Here is a 15,851-nt window from a genome sequence, read left to right as displayed (position 1 = left end):
GAAATGGGTATGGTAAAGCTAGGCAAACTTCCAAGCTAAGCCATCAACCCATCAGTTCAAGGAAGAGAGCACGCCATTAGACCTGGAATTGGTTAATCAGAAAGCCTCTACGAACCCCGGAAGGTGCCCACAGAAGTCTCGCGTTGTCTGAGGGCCCCCCATTCCCACCTCTTCCGGTGACCCCTGTGGTCACGCATGCGCCAAGAACTCATTCCGCTTTCCACGCCCTTGCCCGTTCTTTCTCTGCGAGGACTTCAGCCGAGTCGGACGCGTGTATTCAGTCGGGTGTGCGCAGACTTGGAACATGAGCTCGCACAGTAAGGCGACTTGGTTTAGTGAAGGTAGCAGGCAGAAGAGTGAGGAGCAGGCTGGCCCTGACCTTCCTGGAGCCCTGTGGGAATCTGGAGAAAGCATGTGTTTGGGAACGCCAGGAAGCGGTCAGGGCCAAGGCGAGGGGGAGAGCGGGCGCTCAAGCCTAGAGGCCTTCAACTTACAGCTGGACTCAGGCTCTGGATGCGAGTCCGAGTCTAAGCCGGGAATGATTCAGGTAGAAGCTCCCAGGCCTTGGGGCTGGAGCGTTGGACCACACCAGTCCACCCCTGAAAGGAAGGGCGCTGTAGATTCTATGTTCAGGTTTGCTACAGCGTATGCAGCTGTGGTGCACATGCTGACCGATCCGAGTGTTGGAGCCCTGCGCAGATTTCGGAGTGCAGAAAATAGTGCCACTGAAGTGGCCACCGTTTTGGCACCCGTCGAGGAGGACCCCAGCGGTAGAGGTGCTGTGGGCAGGAGCTATGCGGCATCGCTGCCTGCTTCTGCTGCTCCTCCTCATGTGAGTGCATCTGAGGAAGCCCGCACCCGGGGCCTCAGGAAGAGAAGTGTCAGACGTCGCATGAACATCAGTACCAGTACACATGGCACCTGCGGGACAAGCCTGTTGGGGCCATCTTCTGATGACCTTGGGAACCTGCAGGCGGTAAGGGTGAGCATTTACCAGAAAGCAGGAGGCCAAGTCAGGGGCAACAGTTCAGAGGAACCGCCAGAGTTCTAGACACTGGACTTTCCATGGCAGGGATAATTCCCCCCACATTTATGACCATCTCTTGATCTGTACTTTCCAGGTTCTCACTGGGGCAATGATAAGGCAGACAGCGGAAGAACTGGGTCCCTCTTCCTCTAAAAAAAAATGCAGAGCGTGGTGTCTTGGGGAGGCAAGGGCATACACAGCCATCCATGAACTACCGTTGCTGTTGGTATAGGGTGCCTGCCCCATGTTTTTCCTAGGAGGAAGCCAGGAGAAGAAATCTCTAGGGATTGCCCGCAAGTTGCTGCTTGGAACAGCCTTTGTCCCATGAGGACACAGCCCCTTCACTACAATATTTGCTGTTTCACTGCTTGAGAAGCCCAGCACATCTTCCCCACTCCTTTGGGGACCCAAACGATCCAAGCAGGGAAGAGGGGGCCAGAAGGAAGAGAGGGGGCCAGAAGGTTGTGGTCAGAGGAAATGATGACCGGAATAGAGACCAGGTCACAAGGCTATTCCTCCTCCGCTCTCTCTTATTCTTCCTTCGCTTGCTTTTTCCCCTCTCCCCCAGCATATACCTCTCTAGGACTGCAGATTGGGTTGCTAAGTTGTGTTTACTTTTCTTACACTCTTAAGTCCTCATTCCTACCTGCTGCCTAAGCCTGTCTGGATAGGTGACCTGTGCTTCTCAGTACTCCTTACTCTTCTCTCTGGCTCAGTTCTACCTCTTTGCCTTAGTGTGACAAAGACCTAATGGGATGATCCTATAATTCTCCTCTGAAATTCCTGACCTCTGCCTTCTCCTGGCCCCCTCTTACACAACCCACATTGTGAACTCTAACCTAACTCTGTGAACTTCTTGCTGTAGGTGATTACACACAGACCAGTGGTGCCTTATTGGCACAAACGTCGTGGAGAATTCAGCAGAATATACCAAAACATTCGAAATCTTCAAGTTCCCCAAAACTCAAAACCTTTGTCCCTGAGCCAGGGAGGTATCATGACTAACCTGACACTATCTGGTGAGTCCAGTGGGTTTGATTTGAGTGCAGCAGAGAGGGATCAAGGAGGGAAACTTCGGATTCTGTCTTTTTTGGGATCTCAGCTTTGGTGCCATATTTCCCTGCCTATGTAGGTAGCTCCCTCATAGGAAATTGGGTGTTAAAAGAGCTGGCCTTAAGTTACACCATCCTCTGAGTATGGCCTGTAAGTTGGCAATTGTTGCAAAACCAAAAACAGATGATCAATGGAAGAGAGCTTTTCCTTTTAGGCCCTGCACAACCAGATGGCTCTTGCCCAGAGCTGGCTGTGAGTGCTGTTCTGTTAGTATGCAACCCAAATTCACCATCCTAGGGAGCTATTGCCAGTGAGGGACTGGGAAGGCAGGTCCAGGGCAGAGTAGTAACAAGTTACTATTAGCAGAGGGTGAGGCTGCCTAGTGTTAGACCCTGCCAGACCTTCTACCTCATTCCCAGACTGGGAAGCTGGATTTTGCATTCTCTTTCAGGCAACAGGGGACCGTCTGTCTGTCGTCCGAGAGTAAGGAGGACTCAAACACACTCTGGAATCAAGAGTTATCCTCAGGTAATGCTGTCTCTGTCTCCTAGAAATGTGGGCCTAACAAATGGGGACAGAGGGTGGGAATCCATATCCAGATCAGACTGACTGCTGTGTCTCCTGCTCACTACCCTACACCATAATACAGAGTGTGACTCCTTTCCATTTAGAATTCCAAGCCAGTATGGCCTCTGGGCTGTGGCAGGTGCCAGGTGTAAGGACAAGGGGGTGTGCTCAGAGGTGGGGAGGGATAATATACTCATCATTTCTCTTTTTTTTGGTGACTGCTACCTTTTCATGTTTCACCACAGAAGGACGTAGATGATCTAAGAGAGCAACTAGGTATGACACATCCTGGACTGACCTGGGGCTGGGGTTAAAGCAGAAGAGTCTTGATGCTGGTGGCGGGGTGTGGGTAGGTTGCAGGTGCGGGCAGCGCCACTGGTACCGTCATCGTTTCTGTGGGGAGGAGAACCAAGCAGGCCTGGCTCTGGAGCCTTTTGTGCATTTATAGCTAGGGCGAGCATAAGGAGAAAGGCATGGTCTGAGCTACAGGTGCACTTTGCCCAAGAGTTCCAGAGACGACCTTCTTCAGCATGCTTAGAGCTATTGCATGTGTTTCCCTGAAGTGCTGCTTGCTGTGATGCATGTGGCTTTTCCTGTGTTTGCTTTCTTTTGAATGTTCTAAATGGTCCTGGTATAACCCGATATTTGAGAACGACTGGTCTGTTTTGTTCCCATTTAGAAGATGTCTCCGCATGGAACTCAGGTGATGGATGGTGGGTGGGTCTGCCCCAGGCTGTTTGGATGGGCTGGAGGGGTTGTTGGTGGCAGGGCCAGGTGATCCCTTCCCTCCTGCTTTGGGGCATAGGACCAGGTTTCCACAGGCTAACATCTGAAGGGCTGTGTTGTGTCTGTTTCAGAGGCCATGAGTTCCCTCACTGAGAAGTTTCAGAGGCTGTAACGTGAGTGTCGTACATTGCACACCCCTTGCCACAACCCTGGCATTTAGGAGGAATGTGGGCAGGCCCTGCAGGTATATCCTTGCCCTGACTGCTCCTCTTCACAGGTGGAATCCAGCATCTTCTACTGCACAGGCAGCTGCTACATTGGAGCCCAGAATGTGTGGCCCAGCTACTGCCCTCCAGTTTCTTCCCAGCCACAGCTTCCTCTGTCCCTGCATTTGTCTCCTTTCCCGCCCCAGTTCACAGCAGTTTCAAATTAAAATACCTGTCATGTTCTGTGCTCTACGCTCTCTGGGGTTTGAGAAACTGCCCTGTGTCAGAGAATGTTAAAATCAGTTCCTCTGTTTAGTTTGTACCACAATAAAGTTATCTTTGAATTGCAGTTTATATGGTGTACTGTTGTAATCTTGGCCTTATCTTCCCGCTTGTCCAGCATGGCTTAGGTGTCTCTCTAGTGGCACTGTGTACATGGACAGTTTAATCTAGAAGTTTTGTATCATCCTTAGATACTCCTCAGCTTTTTTCTCTGAAAGACAGTTACCAGATGCTGAGTTTCAGTGGAAAAATAGAGGCAGGGACATATCCCAATGGGTGGTCGGGCAAAAGGGCAGGTATAGAACACGCAGGAGAAGAGAGTAGGTGCATCTCCATGTGAGTGGGGGACATGAGTCTTCTGGTGCCTTTGGGCCAACTTAGGGAACTAGATCCCCCAGCAGCTGGAGTGGAGCGTCTGATGATCCAGGCTTCCACATTTTCCAAATCTTAACCAATCAGCTGTTTCTCTGGTGATGGCCACCATGTCCCTTGTTTGGAAATGGCCAGTGTCCAAGGAAAGTGTGAATGATGGGTCTGCATGTTCTCGATGGCCACTTTTAAATAATATTCAATCACTCCATGACAAAATGTTCCAGCACATGAGGTTTGGGAGTCTCAGCTCCATTTTGCAGACTTCTCTTCAAGGTCTCTTGAGACTTGTCTGTGCTCCTTATTCTGATTTCACCCTCCATGACACTTAGTGTGGCTTTCTTCTTTTAGTCAGGGTCTAGAGCAGGGTGGGTGGGTCTGAGAGAAAGGACAGATTGATGTTTGGGTTATATGAGTATGGCTTCTGCTAGCTGCCATTCCTGATACATTGTGTGTTTGGTAGACAAAGCAGACAAAGGAGGATACAGCCATGGGCATTGGAATTGACTTTGTTGTCAATGATAGACTGCGTGAATGATGGTGGATCCTTAAGGCTATCATAGGACTGAAACCTTCCTCTCAATGACTTGGTAGCTATGGTACGATAGAACAATGCATTATTCACTTTTGATGATGCTGGTGTAAACAGACCTTCTACACTGCTGGTCTTAGACAATGATAACAATGGTCTAACACTTGATACTAACTTGTGTATATGTTTAATATTTATTTATTTGTTTGTTTATTTATTTATTTATTTATCATTTTTGATGATGATTACATGGTTGACCAAGGTGGGAAAGATTGAGGGTTAGGGAAAAGTGGGTGAAATAATTGTTTCCAAATTCTCTATTTCTTTTTGTCTCTGGGGGAAGGGGGAGATAAAGGGTGAAGCCACACCCAGCCTCCCAAATGTCCTAGGACCCAGGGATGGGGAACTGCCACCCAGTATCAACTCAGGGCCCCATGCTCTAATCAGGTGGTTTGGATAGTTCTGAAATGCTGTCGATTTTGCCGATCCAAGGTTGAGGCAACCCTCCCAATGCCCATTGACTGACACGGTCGACCTCAATTCTCCATTCATCCAGATTTGTACTGTCATTGTTTGCTGGGATAGTTGTCCAATTTGATCTGTTTTCTTTCCTCTGTGACAGTACCAACTGGGTTACCTTATTTTCCATGTGTGTCAGTGTCTGCGCCCACTGCTCTGCCTTTTTCCCCCTTCGTCAGGTTGAAGGACCAGGACAAGGTGACCTGAGCCCTGCTGGATCCCTCCAGCCCTGGGGCTCAAGAACCCGGCACCCACCTTGCACTTGGGCCTCAATTCCTGGGTTAGGTGACCCAAGCCTCGCCTGATCCCCCACCCTTGGGGCTCATGAACTTGGCACCCATCTCACAGGTAGGCCCCAAGACTTGAACCAAGTGACCCAAGCCCTGCTGGATGCCCCTGGGTTCATAAACCCGGCACTCACCTTGCAGGTGGGTCCCAGGACCTGGACCAGGAGAATTGAGTTCCGCTGGATTCTCCACCCCTCGGACTCACAAACCCAGTACCCACTTTGCAGGCAGGTCCCAGGACTAAGGGCAGGCAACTTGGAGTTCCATCGAATCCCCTGCCCTCGGGGCTCACGAACCTGGCACCCACCTCACAGGCAGGCTCCAGGACTTGAGTCAGGCAACCTGAGCCCTACTGGATCCCCCACCACGGGGCTCATGAACCCGGAATACACCTCACAGGCGGGCCCCAGGACCCGGGCTTGTGGCCTAGGAAAGCAGTGGAAGAGGGCCCAACTTCTTGGGATCCTGCACCAACATGGGAGTCTCAGAAAAGGCTGCTGGATCCTGGATTCAGATTGGCTCAGTTCTGGCTATTGCAGCCATTTGGGGGAGTGAACCAGTGAGTGGAAGATCTGTTTCTTCTTGTCCATGTAAATCTGCTTTTCCAATAAAAAGAAATAAATCTTTAAAAAGAGGTGTTCAAGTCCTAAAACACTGGAAGTCACCCCAAAGGCAGGGATTCAGGCTATGAAAATGACTCTGCCTTACTCTAGTATAATCAAGACAGGAAGTACAGGTGCAGTGAGGATGGAAAGAAGAGGAGAGGGGCTGTGTTTGCAACGTCGGTCTGCCTTGGTCCATGCCTTCACCCGTGGTCTTGCTCTGTCTCCCTGCTGGCCCTCAGGAAATATTTGGTAGAGAAACTGTTACATGTGGTAGGACAATCTCAGAAGGAACACCAGTGAGGATTGAAATATCCAGGTCAAAATCTTCATGTCACAAGGGGAGCTGGAGTTCTGTGGCTAAGGTTTTGATTCTGATCCATATGGTTATTGGAGATGCAGTAACACAGAAAACTGGTGTGTAGGTGAGGAAATTTTACAGAGACTTTGCAGCTGGAGTTTCTGTCATGGGAGACATCTTAGGCCTGTTCTGATTGCAGTGAATCCCAGCTCTGTGCATTGTCCCCTGGAAGGCATGGTGGCGTTAATTCTTTTTCTGCAATGATTTATTTTTATCCAAAAGGCAGATTTTACAGGAGAAACAGAGCAGAAAGCAGCTACAGATGCTCTCAAGCAGTGATTCCTTGCCCTAGAGATAGGGTTATTTCAGATGGCCACGCAGCACACCTCTCCTAGGTAGTAGACACTGTGGAGATATATGATCTGTGCTAACCATCCCCCTCTTTTCATCTGCTGTTTGGAGAACCCCCTGCTAAGATGAATTTTCCATTTGCTGGTTTACTCCCCAAAGGCTAGTATGATCAAGTTTCCTGTGTGATGGGCTTCTTGGCCATGGAATGGACAAATAGAGATCAGGCTATCTTTATCACATTGGAAAAGAAGTATCTGTGAAAGGAACTGTAAGCAGCTATCTCCAGCTCCCTTCATTTCCTGTGGAGACAGCTATATTAACCCTTCTAGTACTGGAACCATAACTTAGCAGCTCCCAGTGGAAAGAAGGTACTTCCATGCGCTACGTCAACAAAAGCTGATGCTCCTGGGATCAGGTCCCTACACAGTGAACCACTACTTGGGGCTGAATTGCCCTTTGAGCTGGGTGTACTGTCCCCAGTCACAGGGGAACTCGGTAGTGGTCAGGCCTGTATTAGTTGTGATCTGCAAAGTCTAGTGTCCAGCTGGGTGATTGACCCAATACAGAGGAGCTCTACCTCCATCTCTCCAGGGATAGAGACTTGAGCTATCAGGCTCCAGGGAAGCTGTGGCCCTCCTCAACATCTGTAAAGTCAGGAAGGGTGACAGACTGGCATGACTCCAGGACAACTGTCAAGAAGAGTCAGGTGAAAGGATCAAATTACCTAAGATCCATTTTCTAACCCATGATGGGAGTCACTTCCTCTGAGTTCCCATGGAACCCAACAGGTACATCTGGGACAAGCCCCAGGCACGTGCCTGCATCCCCACTTCTGCCACCCTTCATGTCCCAGCCATGGCTCTAATCCTGCTGGGATGTGGGTGACATTCTGACAGCCAATATCAAATGCCTGGATCGCTGGGTGTCACGTCACCACAGATACTGGAGGATGCTAAGCAACACTTAGTAACTGCTGTGGGAAATGCATGGTGGTACTGAGAGCCAATGCCTATCAACACACACAGCCCAACTGCTGCCTGCCCAGGGCTCAGGAGCCAACCCTAATAATAACAGTAATAGAAAATGACCATGTGGGTCCTTTCCTTTCTTTTTTCTTTCCCTCCCTTCTCTTCTCCTCCCCTGCTCTCTCTCCTTTTCTCTTCTCCCTTCCCATTCCTTTCCCTTTCCTGGGCCTTGGAGATGGCCTAGAGCCGCTGTGCAGGCTGGGGTCCCTAGAGGAGGTCTGAGGTTTTTACCCACCCACCCTGGTAAAGAGGAGCCAGCGGCTATAGTTGTTCCATGTATGAGTAGGTGTACACAAAAGATAAGCCTTCCTATTCCAGTGAATCAGTTGAAGTCCTCAAACACCTCTTCAGAAAGCAAACAGGTAGGTATTGCCTTTTGCTTTCTCCATATTAAGGCAGACATGCTTTACTGACCTCCTATTTCAATGATCTTTGTAACAGCTACTGGATCTCAGTATGTCACATGAAGCTGATCCTTAAAAAAATGGATTATTACTATAGGCAATTTGACCTACATTTAAGCTACCTTCTTCTATAGCAAGTTCCCTCGTCTGAAGCCACCCTGGCTAAAGCAGTCATGAACAATTAACAAGATTTAGAATAAATATTTGTCAGTCAGGGAGCAGTAGGCTAGGTGCCAGATTTTGAGGTCCTGAGAATGTGACACCCATAATACCCCACCGGCCTCGGAGCAGCAGGCTGCGGGTGGAAAGCCAAAGTTCTAGACAGGTTGTACTCATGGTATGCCAATATGCCAGTCTGGAAGTATGCAGGTCCACACAGCATGCCAGCATGCTGCTCTGGGAGCAGGTAGATCAGGGACCTGATGCTGGGGTTCTAGGCAGGGAACTCACAGAATCTAGGCAGGCCACATCCACAGTGCAGCAACTTGTTGGTCTGGGAACATGAAAGCCCCATTAGCTCCACCAGTGCTAGACAGATTGTAGCTGCAGGACACTGAAACATCAGGCTGGGAGCAGCTGGCAGGATTCATGGATCCTAACCAGGCCATATCTGTGGTACACAAAAGTGCCAGTGTAGGAGCTGGTGGGCCAGGGGCCTGAATCTGGGATTCCTAGATAGGCTGCATCTGTGGTCTATCACTGAGCTTAGCCAGGGGCTTGAGGCCCGAGTCCCTTGGCGACGGGCCTCACTGATGGCCTTTGGGAGCCCAGGTGCCTGATGGTCCTGGGTAGACCACGTCCACTATGCAACATCGTGCTGATCTGGGGAAAATAGGCCAGGGACCTGATGAATTCTAGGCAGTCTAAACTGCACTAGGCAAGGGGCCTATGGAGGGGTTCCTGGCAGGAGTGGGGAATCCCACTGAAGGCCTTTGGTGTCACCAAGAAGCCTGGACTTTCATATCCCATTGGTTTCAGACACAACAAAATCTCCATTGTCAGAGATTTGAGATTGGAGTATGTGTCTGTGCATCAGAGCACACAGTGCATGTAATGCCATCTCTTATGACTTCTGTGCAGGGGAGAGGATCATGTCCAGGTGCATATGAAGGGCGAGTTGGCTTGTTCATATGAACCAGTTGAGACCCTCGAATGCTTACTTACAAGCAAAAATAGCCAGAGACTTCCTGAAATAGTGGTGACAATTCTGGGGATACAGCCATTGGCATCAGTTAGATTTTCTATGACTTGTGAGATAGATCCATTATGTGAGAGGAAAGATTTCTGAGTCTGGAATATGTAAGGTCTATACCCTAATAATCAGAAAGTAGTTACAGAAGATGAGATGAATCTACATCCTTCAGCAACCCTTAAAGAACAGGAATCAAAAACCTCAGCAAACAATGAAATGGGATAGATAGGTAGCAAGCTTAGTGTCATAAATCAAAAGTCCCACACCTCCACCACCCTATGTAGTATTCTCTTCCTTCCTGTCAATTAAATGACCCCTTCCCAAAGATGTACTCCCCCTCACCGAGGACTTGGTGATGGGGTCATGTAGCCACTTCCGTTTCCAAGTTCATGAGAAGCCCGGGAATGGGGAAGGGTGCATCTTCTCTCTCCCAGATCCCTCCTACTTTAAAAAAAGAGATTTATTTATTTTCATTGGAAAGGCAGATCAGGGTTACAGATGGAGAGACAGAGGGTAAGATCTTCTGTTCGCTGGTTCAATCCCCAAGTGGCCATAACAGCTGGAATTGAGTTGATCTGAAGCCAAGAGCCAAGAACTTCTTCCAGGTCTCCCAAATGCGTGCAGTCTCAGTGCTTTGGGCCATCATTCTCTGCTTTCTCAGGCCACAAGCAGGGGGCTGGATGGGAAGTGGAACAGCCGGGACACAAATTGGTACTTCTAGGGGGAGGATTAGTCAGCTGTATCATTGTGCCAGGCCCATTCACTGAAAGGAAGCCACTTTATGTGTTTTCCTCACCTTTTAGATAAACGCCACAAAAAATGACTGTGTGTGTGGCCTCTGTTCCTGAACTCCCAGAGGTAGACTGGCACAGCCTGGAATGGAATAAAGTGTCATTTGAATCTGCCAGTAATTCCCCCATCCCCCGGTGTTACGGATCATCTTCCATCAGCCATAAAAATTTCAGAAGGAAGGCCACTGTTACTGCCAGGACAAGAGGTAGACTAAGCAGGGCTGGCCCATGGACATACCGGTATACGCAAGATCTGGCACTGGGAGAGGTTCTGATGGAGGAACCTGGGCAACTCTTCTGGCAGGACATAGTCCCTGCAGATGAGCACAAGAACCACGACAGGGAGCAACCCAGACAAGGCTAGAGAAAGGTACCCACCGGCATCCATTTGGCATAGGTCGGGGGCAACCAGGCTGAACCAGTTCACATCACCCACTGGCAAATCTGAGCACCAGAACAGAGTATGGGTCGTGCCAAGTTCAGACGCAGCACATACCAGTACATATTACGGCTAGGATGGGGTGCTACCTAGGCTGGGTTAGGCTGTAACCCTCACTAGTGGAAGCTGGGATTGGGGGTGGGCCAGGCCAAGCTACAGCACCCACTGGTAACACTTGCTGATGCAGTCTGCTCTTGGCTTAGAGGAGCTGGCTATCTTGTGTTGTATGCAGCTGGGGTTGGGGTTTCTTGTGTTGTTAATTTCCATCTTTGTTCCACTGAGGTCAGAAAAGATATATAGTATTTTTTCAAATTTTTTGAATTTGTTGATATATGTTTTACATCCTAGTAAATTGTCTATCCTATCAGATATATATATATATATATATATATACATATATATATATATGAAATGAATATGTATTCTGCAGTTGTAGGATGAAATGTCTTGTAGATTTCAATTAGATCCATTTGGTTAGTGTAGGTTAGCTTTGTTCTACCTGTTCATTTTTTTTTTTTTTTTTGGTCTGGTTCATCTGTCCATTGATGAAAGTGTGGAGATGTAGTTGGCCACTATTATTGTATTAAAGCTTATGTCTCCATTTGTATTAATTAACTTCTAAAAACATTTTATAAATTTATTCCTAATATTGCTTACATGGTAGTGAGAGATACACACCCATGTGGGCCTCCAATTAGGGCGGGAGGGGCTGAGGTATGGAGGAAGGTGGGTGGAACAAATGTTGCAATTCCTTTTTCTTTTTTTCTCCTGAAATGAAGGGAATTACTCCTTGCTATCAAACCACATCAGTATCTGGGGATAGGGTATAGTCATTTCATGATGCCATAGAGACCTCAATGTGTGAACGAATGTTCTGAGGGTGTTTCTTGAACGAAGTTGAGTTTTGAGACATTGTTGGTTTCATTGCCCCAGGATTGAGAAAATCTTTCCAAAATCTATTAGTTGACAAAATCTAGTTTACTGCATCCAAAGACTCAGACACTTGCTTCAAAGCTTGATCAGGAGAGTTGTCCAACCTTTTCTAATTCTCATCGTCTGATGAGGTACACCATATCCTCTACTGGCCTAGATGACCTGCCTGTCATGTCCTCCATGTGCATCTGGCCATGCTGTCCACTACACAGGCATCAGCAACCGAGGAGACCCAGTCCCGATACATGTACTCCAAAGTTGGACAACACATCCTGTGAATTTTTCCTGTGTCCAGAGTCTGAATCCAGTGATCTAGCTGTGGAGTCCACCAAGAAACTTCATCTGGGGTGACCTCAGACTTGATTCCTGTGTGTGCCAGTCAGTGCAGGGTCAGGTTCAGCCCACCAATCACACCAGCCATTGCACTTACCAGTGGATTCAGCCCCATATCTCATGTGAATTGATGGGTGCTGTAGCCCAGTCCAGCCAGCCCACCACAGGCCTGATCTTCACTCACACCACCAGGTACTATGGCCTAGCTGGGGCAATCCCAATAATCCTCACCAGGCCTGCTCCTAGTCTCAGTTTTTGTGTGTGCCAGCTTGAGCTGCACCCTGTCCTAACCCCTCCTGCATCCTTTCCAGCTCTTGTGCACACCCATGGGTGTTGTGGCTTAGCTCAACCCAACCTGCCTTCAGACCTGCTCTGCATGTATATGCTGGTAGGTACCACCTCCTGGTCCAACCTGACCCACCCCCAGCCCACGATTTTGCACTTGCCAGGGGGTACTGTGGTCTGGCCTGACATGACTTGCAGCCAGTTCCAGCACTTGTCAGTTGATGCTACAGCCTTGCCGGGCCAGCTTGCACCCATTCTCGTTCTTGTGAGTGCTAGCAGCTGTGGCAGCCTATCGCAGCTTGACTCACTCCCAGATCCAGGCCAAATGCTGGCTGATTGGTGCTGCAACCCTTCCCAGACTGGCTTGTCCTCAGTCCCAGTTCTCATGTTCTCCAGTGGAAGCAGAGACCTAGAAGAGGAGTCCTTAAAGTTCCCCTACCAGGCCTGCTCCCAGTCACAGGTCTTGTGTGTGCCAGCATGTGCTGTAGTCCAGTCTCAGCATTTGCCAGCAGGTGCTGCAGCCTGGCTCAGTCTGATCCTCCCCAGTCTCTGCTCTGGTCAGTAAAGCAGCCTAGCCCAGCCTGGCCCACCCCCATCCTGCATGAGAGCTGATGGGTGTTGTGGCCCAAAGCTGGCCTGGCTTGCACCCCTGTGCATGTATTGTGGACTGGCCCAGCCTAGCCTGCCCTTAGACCCAGCCCACACATATGCTGATGGGTGCTGCAGCCATGCTTTGCCTGCCCTGAGCCCCAGCTGTTGTGTTCACCAACAGGAGCTGCAGCCTAGCAGGGGAGTTCTCCAAGTTCCGCTACCAAGCCCATTCTCCGATTCCCACACTGTCCCCCCAAAGTACTTGTCTCACCTCCCTTGCCTACCTGAGAATGCAGTGGCTTGGTCTTTAGAAGACCCCAGAAGTCATTTCTTCCCTGTTAAACATGCCCTCAGCCACTCCACTCCCTTCTCTGTGCAATCTGCATCCCTCCTCCCTCCTCCCAACCATGCAGTGGTGTAGTGTGCTTGGTGGTTGGGGAGGCGTGTCCCAGCCCAGCACCTTCTACCTTCTCCACATATATTAAACAAAACAAAACAAAACAAAACAAAACAAAACAAAACAAAACAAAAACAGAATAGGCAACTATGCTGGCACACTGTTATAGTTAACACAGATTTGGCATTAGTCAGGCCCAGCATGCCCAGCACCTGTTGGTTGCTTTTCTTTTAGAAGTGTAACACTTGCCTATGTAGAAGGCAACCTAGACTTTAGCCTATAGCTGGGGAACATTTGTTTTAAATAGGTGGGTACCTTAGCATTGGATGCATATACATTCACTGTAGTCACATCTTCCTGTTGAATCGATCCCTTAATCAGTAAGTAATAACATTCTTGATATCTTTTAACAATTTTTGTCTTAAAGTCTATTTTGGTCTGATAAGAGTATTGCTATTCCTGCTTGTTTTTGCTGTCCATTTTCATGGAATATTTTTTCCTCATTCTTTCACTTTCAGTCTGTATATATCTTTGTTTCCTGAAGTCAGAATACATAAATGCATCTTTTAAAAAATGCATTCAGCGGGCCCGGCGGCGTGGCCTAGCAGCTAAAGTCCGCGCCTTGAACGCCCCGGGATCCCATGTAGGCGCCGGTTCTAGTCCCGGCAGCTCCACTTTCCATCCAGCTCCCTGCTTGTGGCCTGGGAAAGCAGTTGAGGACGGCCCAGTGCACTGGGACACTGCACCCACATGGGAGACCCGGAAGAGGTTCCAGGTTCCCTGCTTTGGATCGGCACGCATCGGCCCGTTGCGGCTCACTTGGGGAGTGATCATCGGACTGAAGATCTTCCTCTCTGTCTCTCCTCCTCTCTGTATATCTGGCTGTAATGAAATGAATGAATCTTTGAAAAAAAAAATGCATTCAGCCAGTTTGCATCTTTTAATTGGAGAAGTTTTTCTATTTACTTTCAAGGTTGTTACTGATAAGTAATGATTCCTGATAAATATTTTCTTATTTCATGTAACTCCTTCTCTGGGTTTTTGAGTAATCTTACAATCATTCTTTTGAATTTATTTTATGCTTTTTGTCAATTTCCTTGTATTCACAGTTCAATATTAATGTATTATTGCGTTCCTTTTGGGGAGTCACAGTGCTTTCTCTGTATTTCATCTATTTTTGGGTTGATTTTTATGCATCCGGGCAATGACTTGCTGCTTTGACCTCTGAAGCCTTTGTTCTTGGAAATGTGCCTCTGTGGCTTGGAGAAAGGTTTGTGGCTTACATTAGAGATACAGAAATGTGTGCTGGATGTGGCCAGGGAGCTGTGGTCACCATTCGTGGGAGGGTAACAGTCCAGAGCAACACCCAAACTGGGCATGGTATATATTCTCTGAATATAGTCAGTTGAAGGAGGCAGTGTTGATGCTGGTTGGCATGAGTCCAGCCTCAGCTATTCTTTGTGCCAAAATGAACCAGCTGATTCAATTCCTAGAGTGAACTCACAGCATGCACTCATTCCATCCGCTCAGGTATACAAACCGCATAGAACACTGATGCACTCATAGTGTAACCACCGATCACACTGTGAGGCTTGTTTCAGCACTCAAAGAGCTCTGAGCTTACAGAGTTGGATAGGGGGCGTGCTCAGGAATGCAGCAGAACCCTACACCCGTCTCAATTCTGTGGCCTGTGCAGACCTCCCAGAGTCAAAGGAGCTCCACAGCCACAAGCTACAGATGGTTACTGCTGTGCCCCGCAGGCCGCCCTGATCCTGGAGCAATCCATCCACAGTTTACTTGAGTCAGAATAGAGGTGGGTTGGAGATTCATTTTTGCAAACTGAGTCTGGCACTTTGGTGGGGGTAGGAGATGGAAACAACAGAGCTAAGTGAATTTGCTATCCCCTTCCAGTTCCCTAGGCCAAATTCAAATTTGACAGTTGAATTGCAGAATAATAGACAGGAATCTTACAGAGATAACAAGGGGTTAGAGAAAGATAAAACAGTGCAGACATATTTATTTGATTATTATAACCTAAGCATAAATTCATTTTTTCCTACTGGGCTGCTCTCTCTCTCTTTCTGTCTGGTGACTTCTGAGGGACTTCCATAGACAAGACCACTGTACTCGAAGGGTTAGATCATGGAACCCACCGGTGAGTGTTGGAACAGTGAATGGGCCAAGAAGCTTACAAAAACGTGAATGAATCAGGTCTGGGAATAGAATCTGTGGGGCGAGTATGTGGGCTCACCCATGTGGAACAGCAATCTCCAATGGCAAGCGCAAGATCTGTGACTGGGAATAGGCCTGGTTGGGGAGCTAAGGAAGGGGATTCCTGGTTGGGTTGGAATCCCTAAGAGCTGGAATGGGGGCATTGGATTGTGCTAGACATGGCTGCAGTCTCCCTTGGCATGGGTGTGACTGGGTCTAGAGTGTGCCAGACTGGGCTAGACTCCAGCACCAAGTGGTACTCATAAGAGTCATGGTGGGTGTAGAACAGGCTGGGCTAGGTCTCAGCTCGCACTGAACCATGTGACAGCTGTGTCTGCGCATGGATCAGGTGTGGCTGGGCTGCAACACCCAACAGTAAAGAACTGGAAAGGGTATGGGCCAATTGGGCAAGGACACTGTTCTTGCCA

The 15,851-nt window shown here is 48.7% G+C and overlaps 1 protein-coding gene and 1 long non-coding RNA gene across 3 annotated transcripts; both read left to right on the top strand.

Annotated features, from left to right (window-relative positions):
* The first annotated feature begins 227 nt into the window (after positions 1-227).
* LOC131478557 (uncharacterized) lies at positions 228-2,221 on the top strand. The gene is made up of 3 exons (XM_058658775.1): positions 228-982; positions 1,893-2,046; positions 2,160-2,221. The coding sequence occupies exons 1-3, from the start codon at positions 305-307 to the stop codon at positions 2,219-2,221; spliced, it is 894 nt and encodes a 297-aa protein (XP_058514758.1). The 5' UTR covers positions 228-304.
* A 303-nt stretch (positions 2,222-2,524) lies between these two features.
* On the top strand, positions 2,525-3,928 carry LOC131478585 (uncharacterized). 2 transcript variants are annotated; one of them, XR_009244558.1, is made up of 4 exons: positions 2,525-2,608; positions 2,893-2,923; positions 3,505-3,546; positions 3,651-3,928. It is a non-coding gene; the product is annotated as an uncharacterized LOC131478585 (long non-coding RNA). The 2 variants fall into 2 exon arrangements; XR_009244557.1 differs by lacking the exons at positions 2,525-2,608; positions 2,893-2,923 and having other exon boundaries at positions 3,014-3,546.
* Positions 3,929-15,851: the final 11,923 nt, after the last annotated feature.

Source organism: Ochotona princeps, chromosome X (assembly GCF_030435755.1).
Source record: "Ochotona princeps isolate mOchPri1 chromosome X, mOchPri1.hap1, whole genome shotgun sequence".
Classification (NCBI taxonomy): Eukaryota; Metazoa; Chordata; class Mammalia; order Lagomorpha; family Ochotonidae; genus Ochotona; species Ochotona princeps.
Note: the sequence above shows the minus strand (reverse complement) of the source record. Positions and strands in the feature narration are given on the sequence as shown.

Coding starts and splice junctions, on each gene's coding strand:
- LOC131478557 (XM_058658775.1), top strand. CDS start 305: ATGAGCTCGCACAGTAAGGCGACTTGGTTTAGTGAAGGTAGCAGGCAG. Junction 983..1,892: donor GGAACCTGCAGGCGGTAAGG/GTGAGCATTTAC, acceptor TTCTTGCTGTAG/GTGATTACACACAGACCAGT. Junction 2,047..2,159: donor GACTAACCTGACACTATCTG/GTGAGTCCAGTG, acceptor CTGCCTATGTAG/GTAGCTCCCTCATAGGAAAT.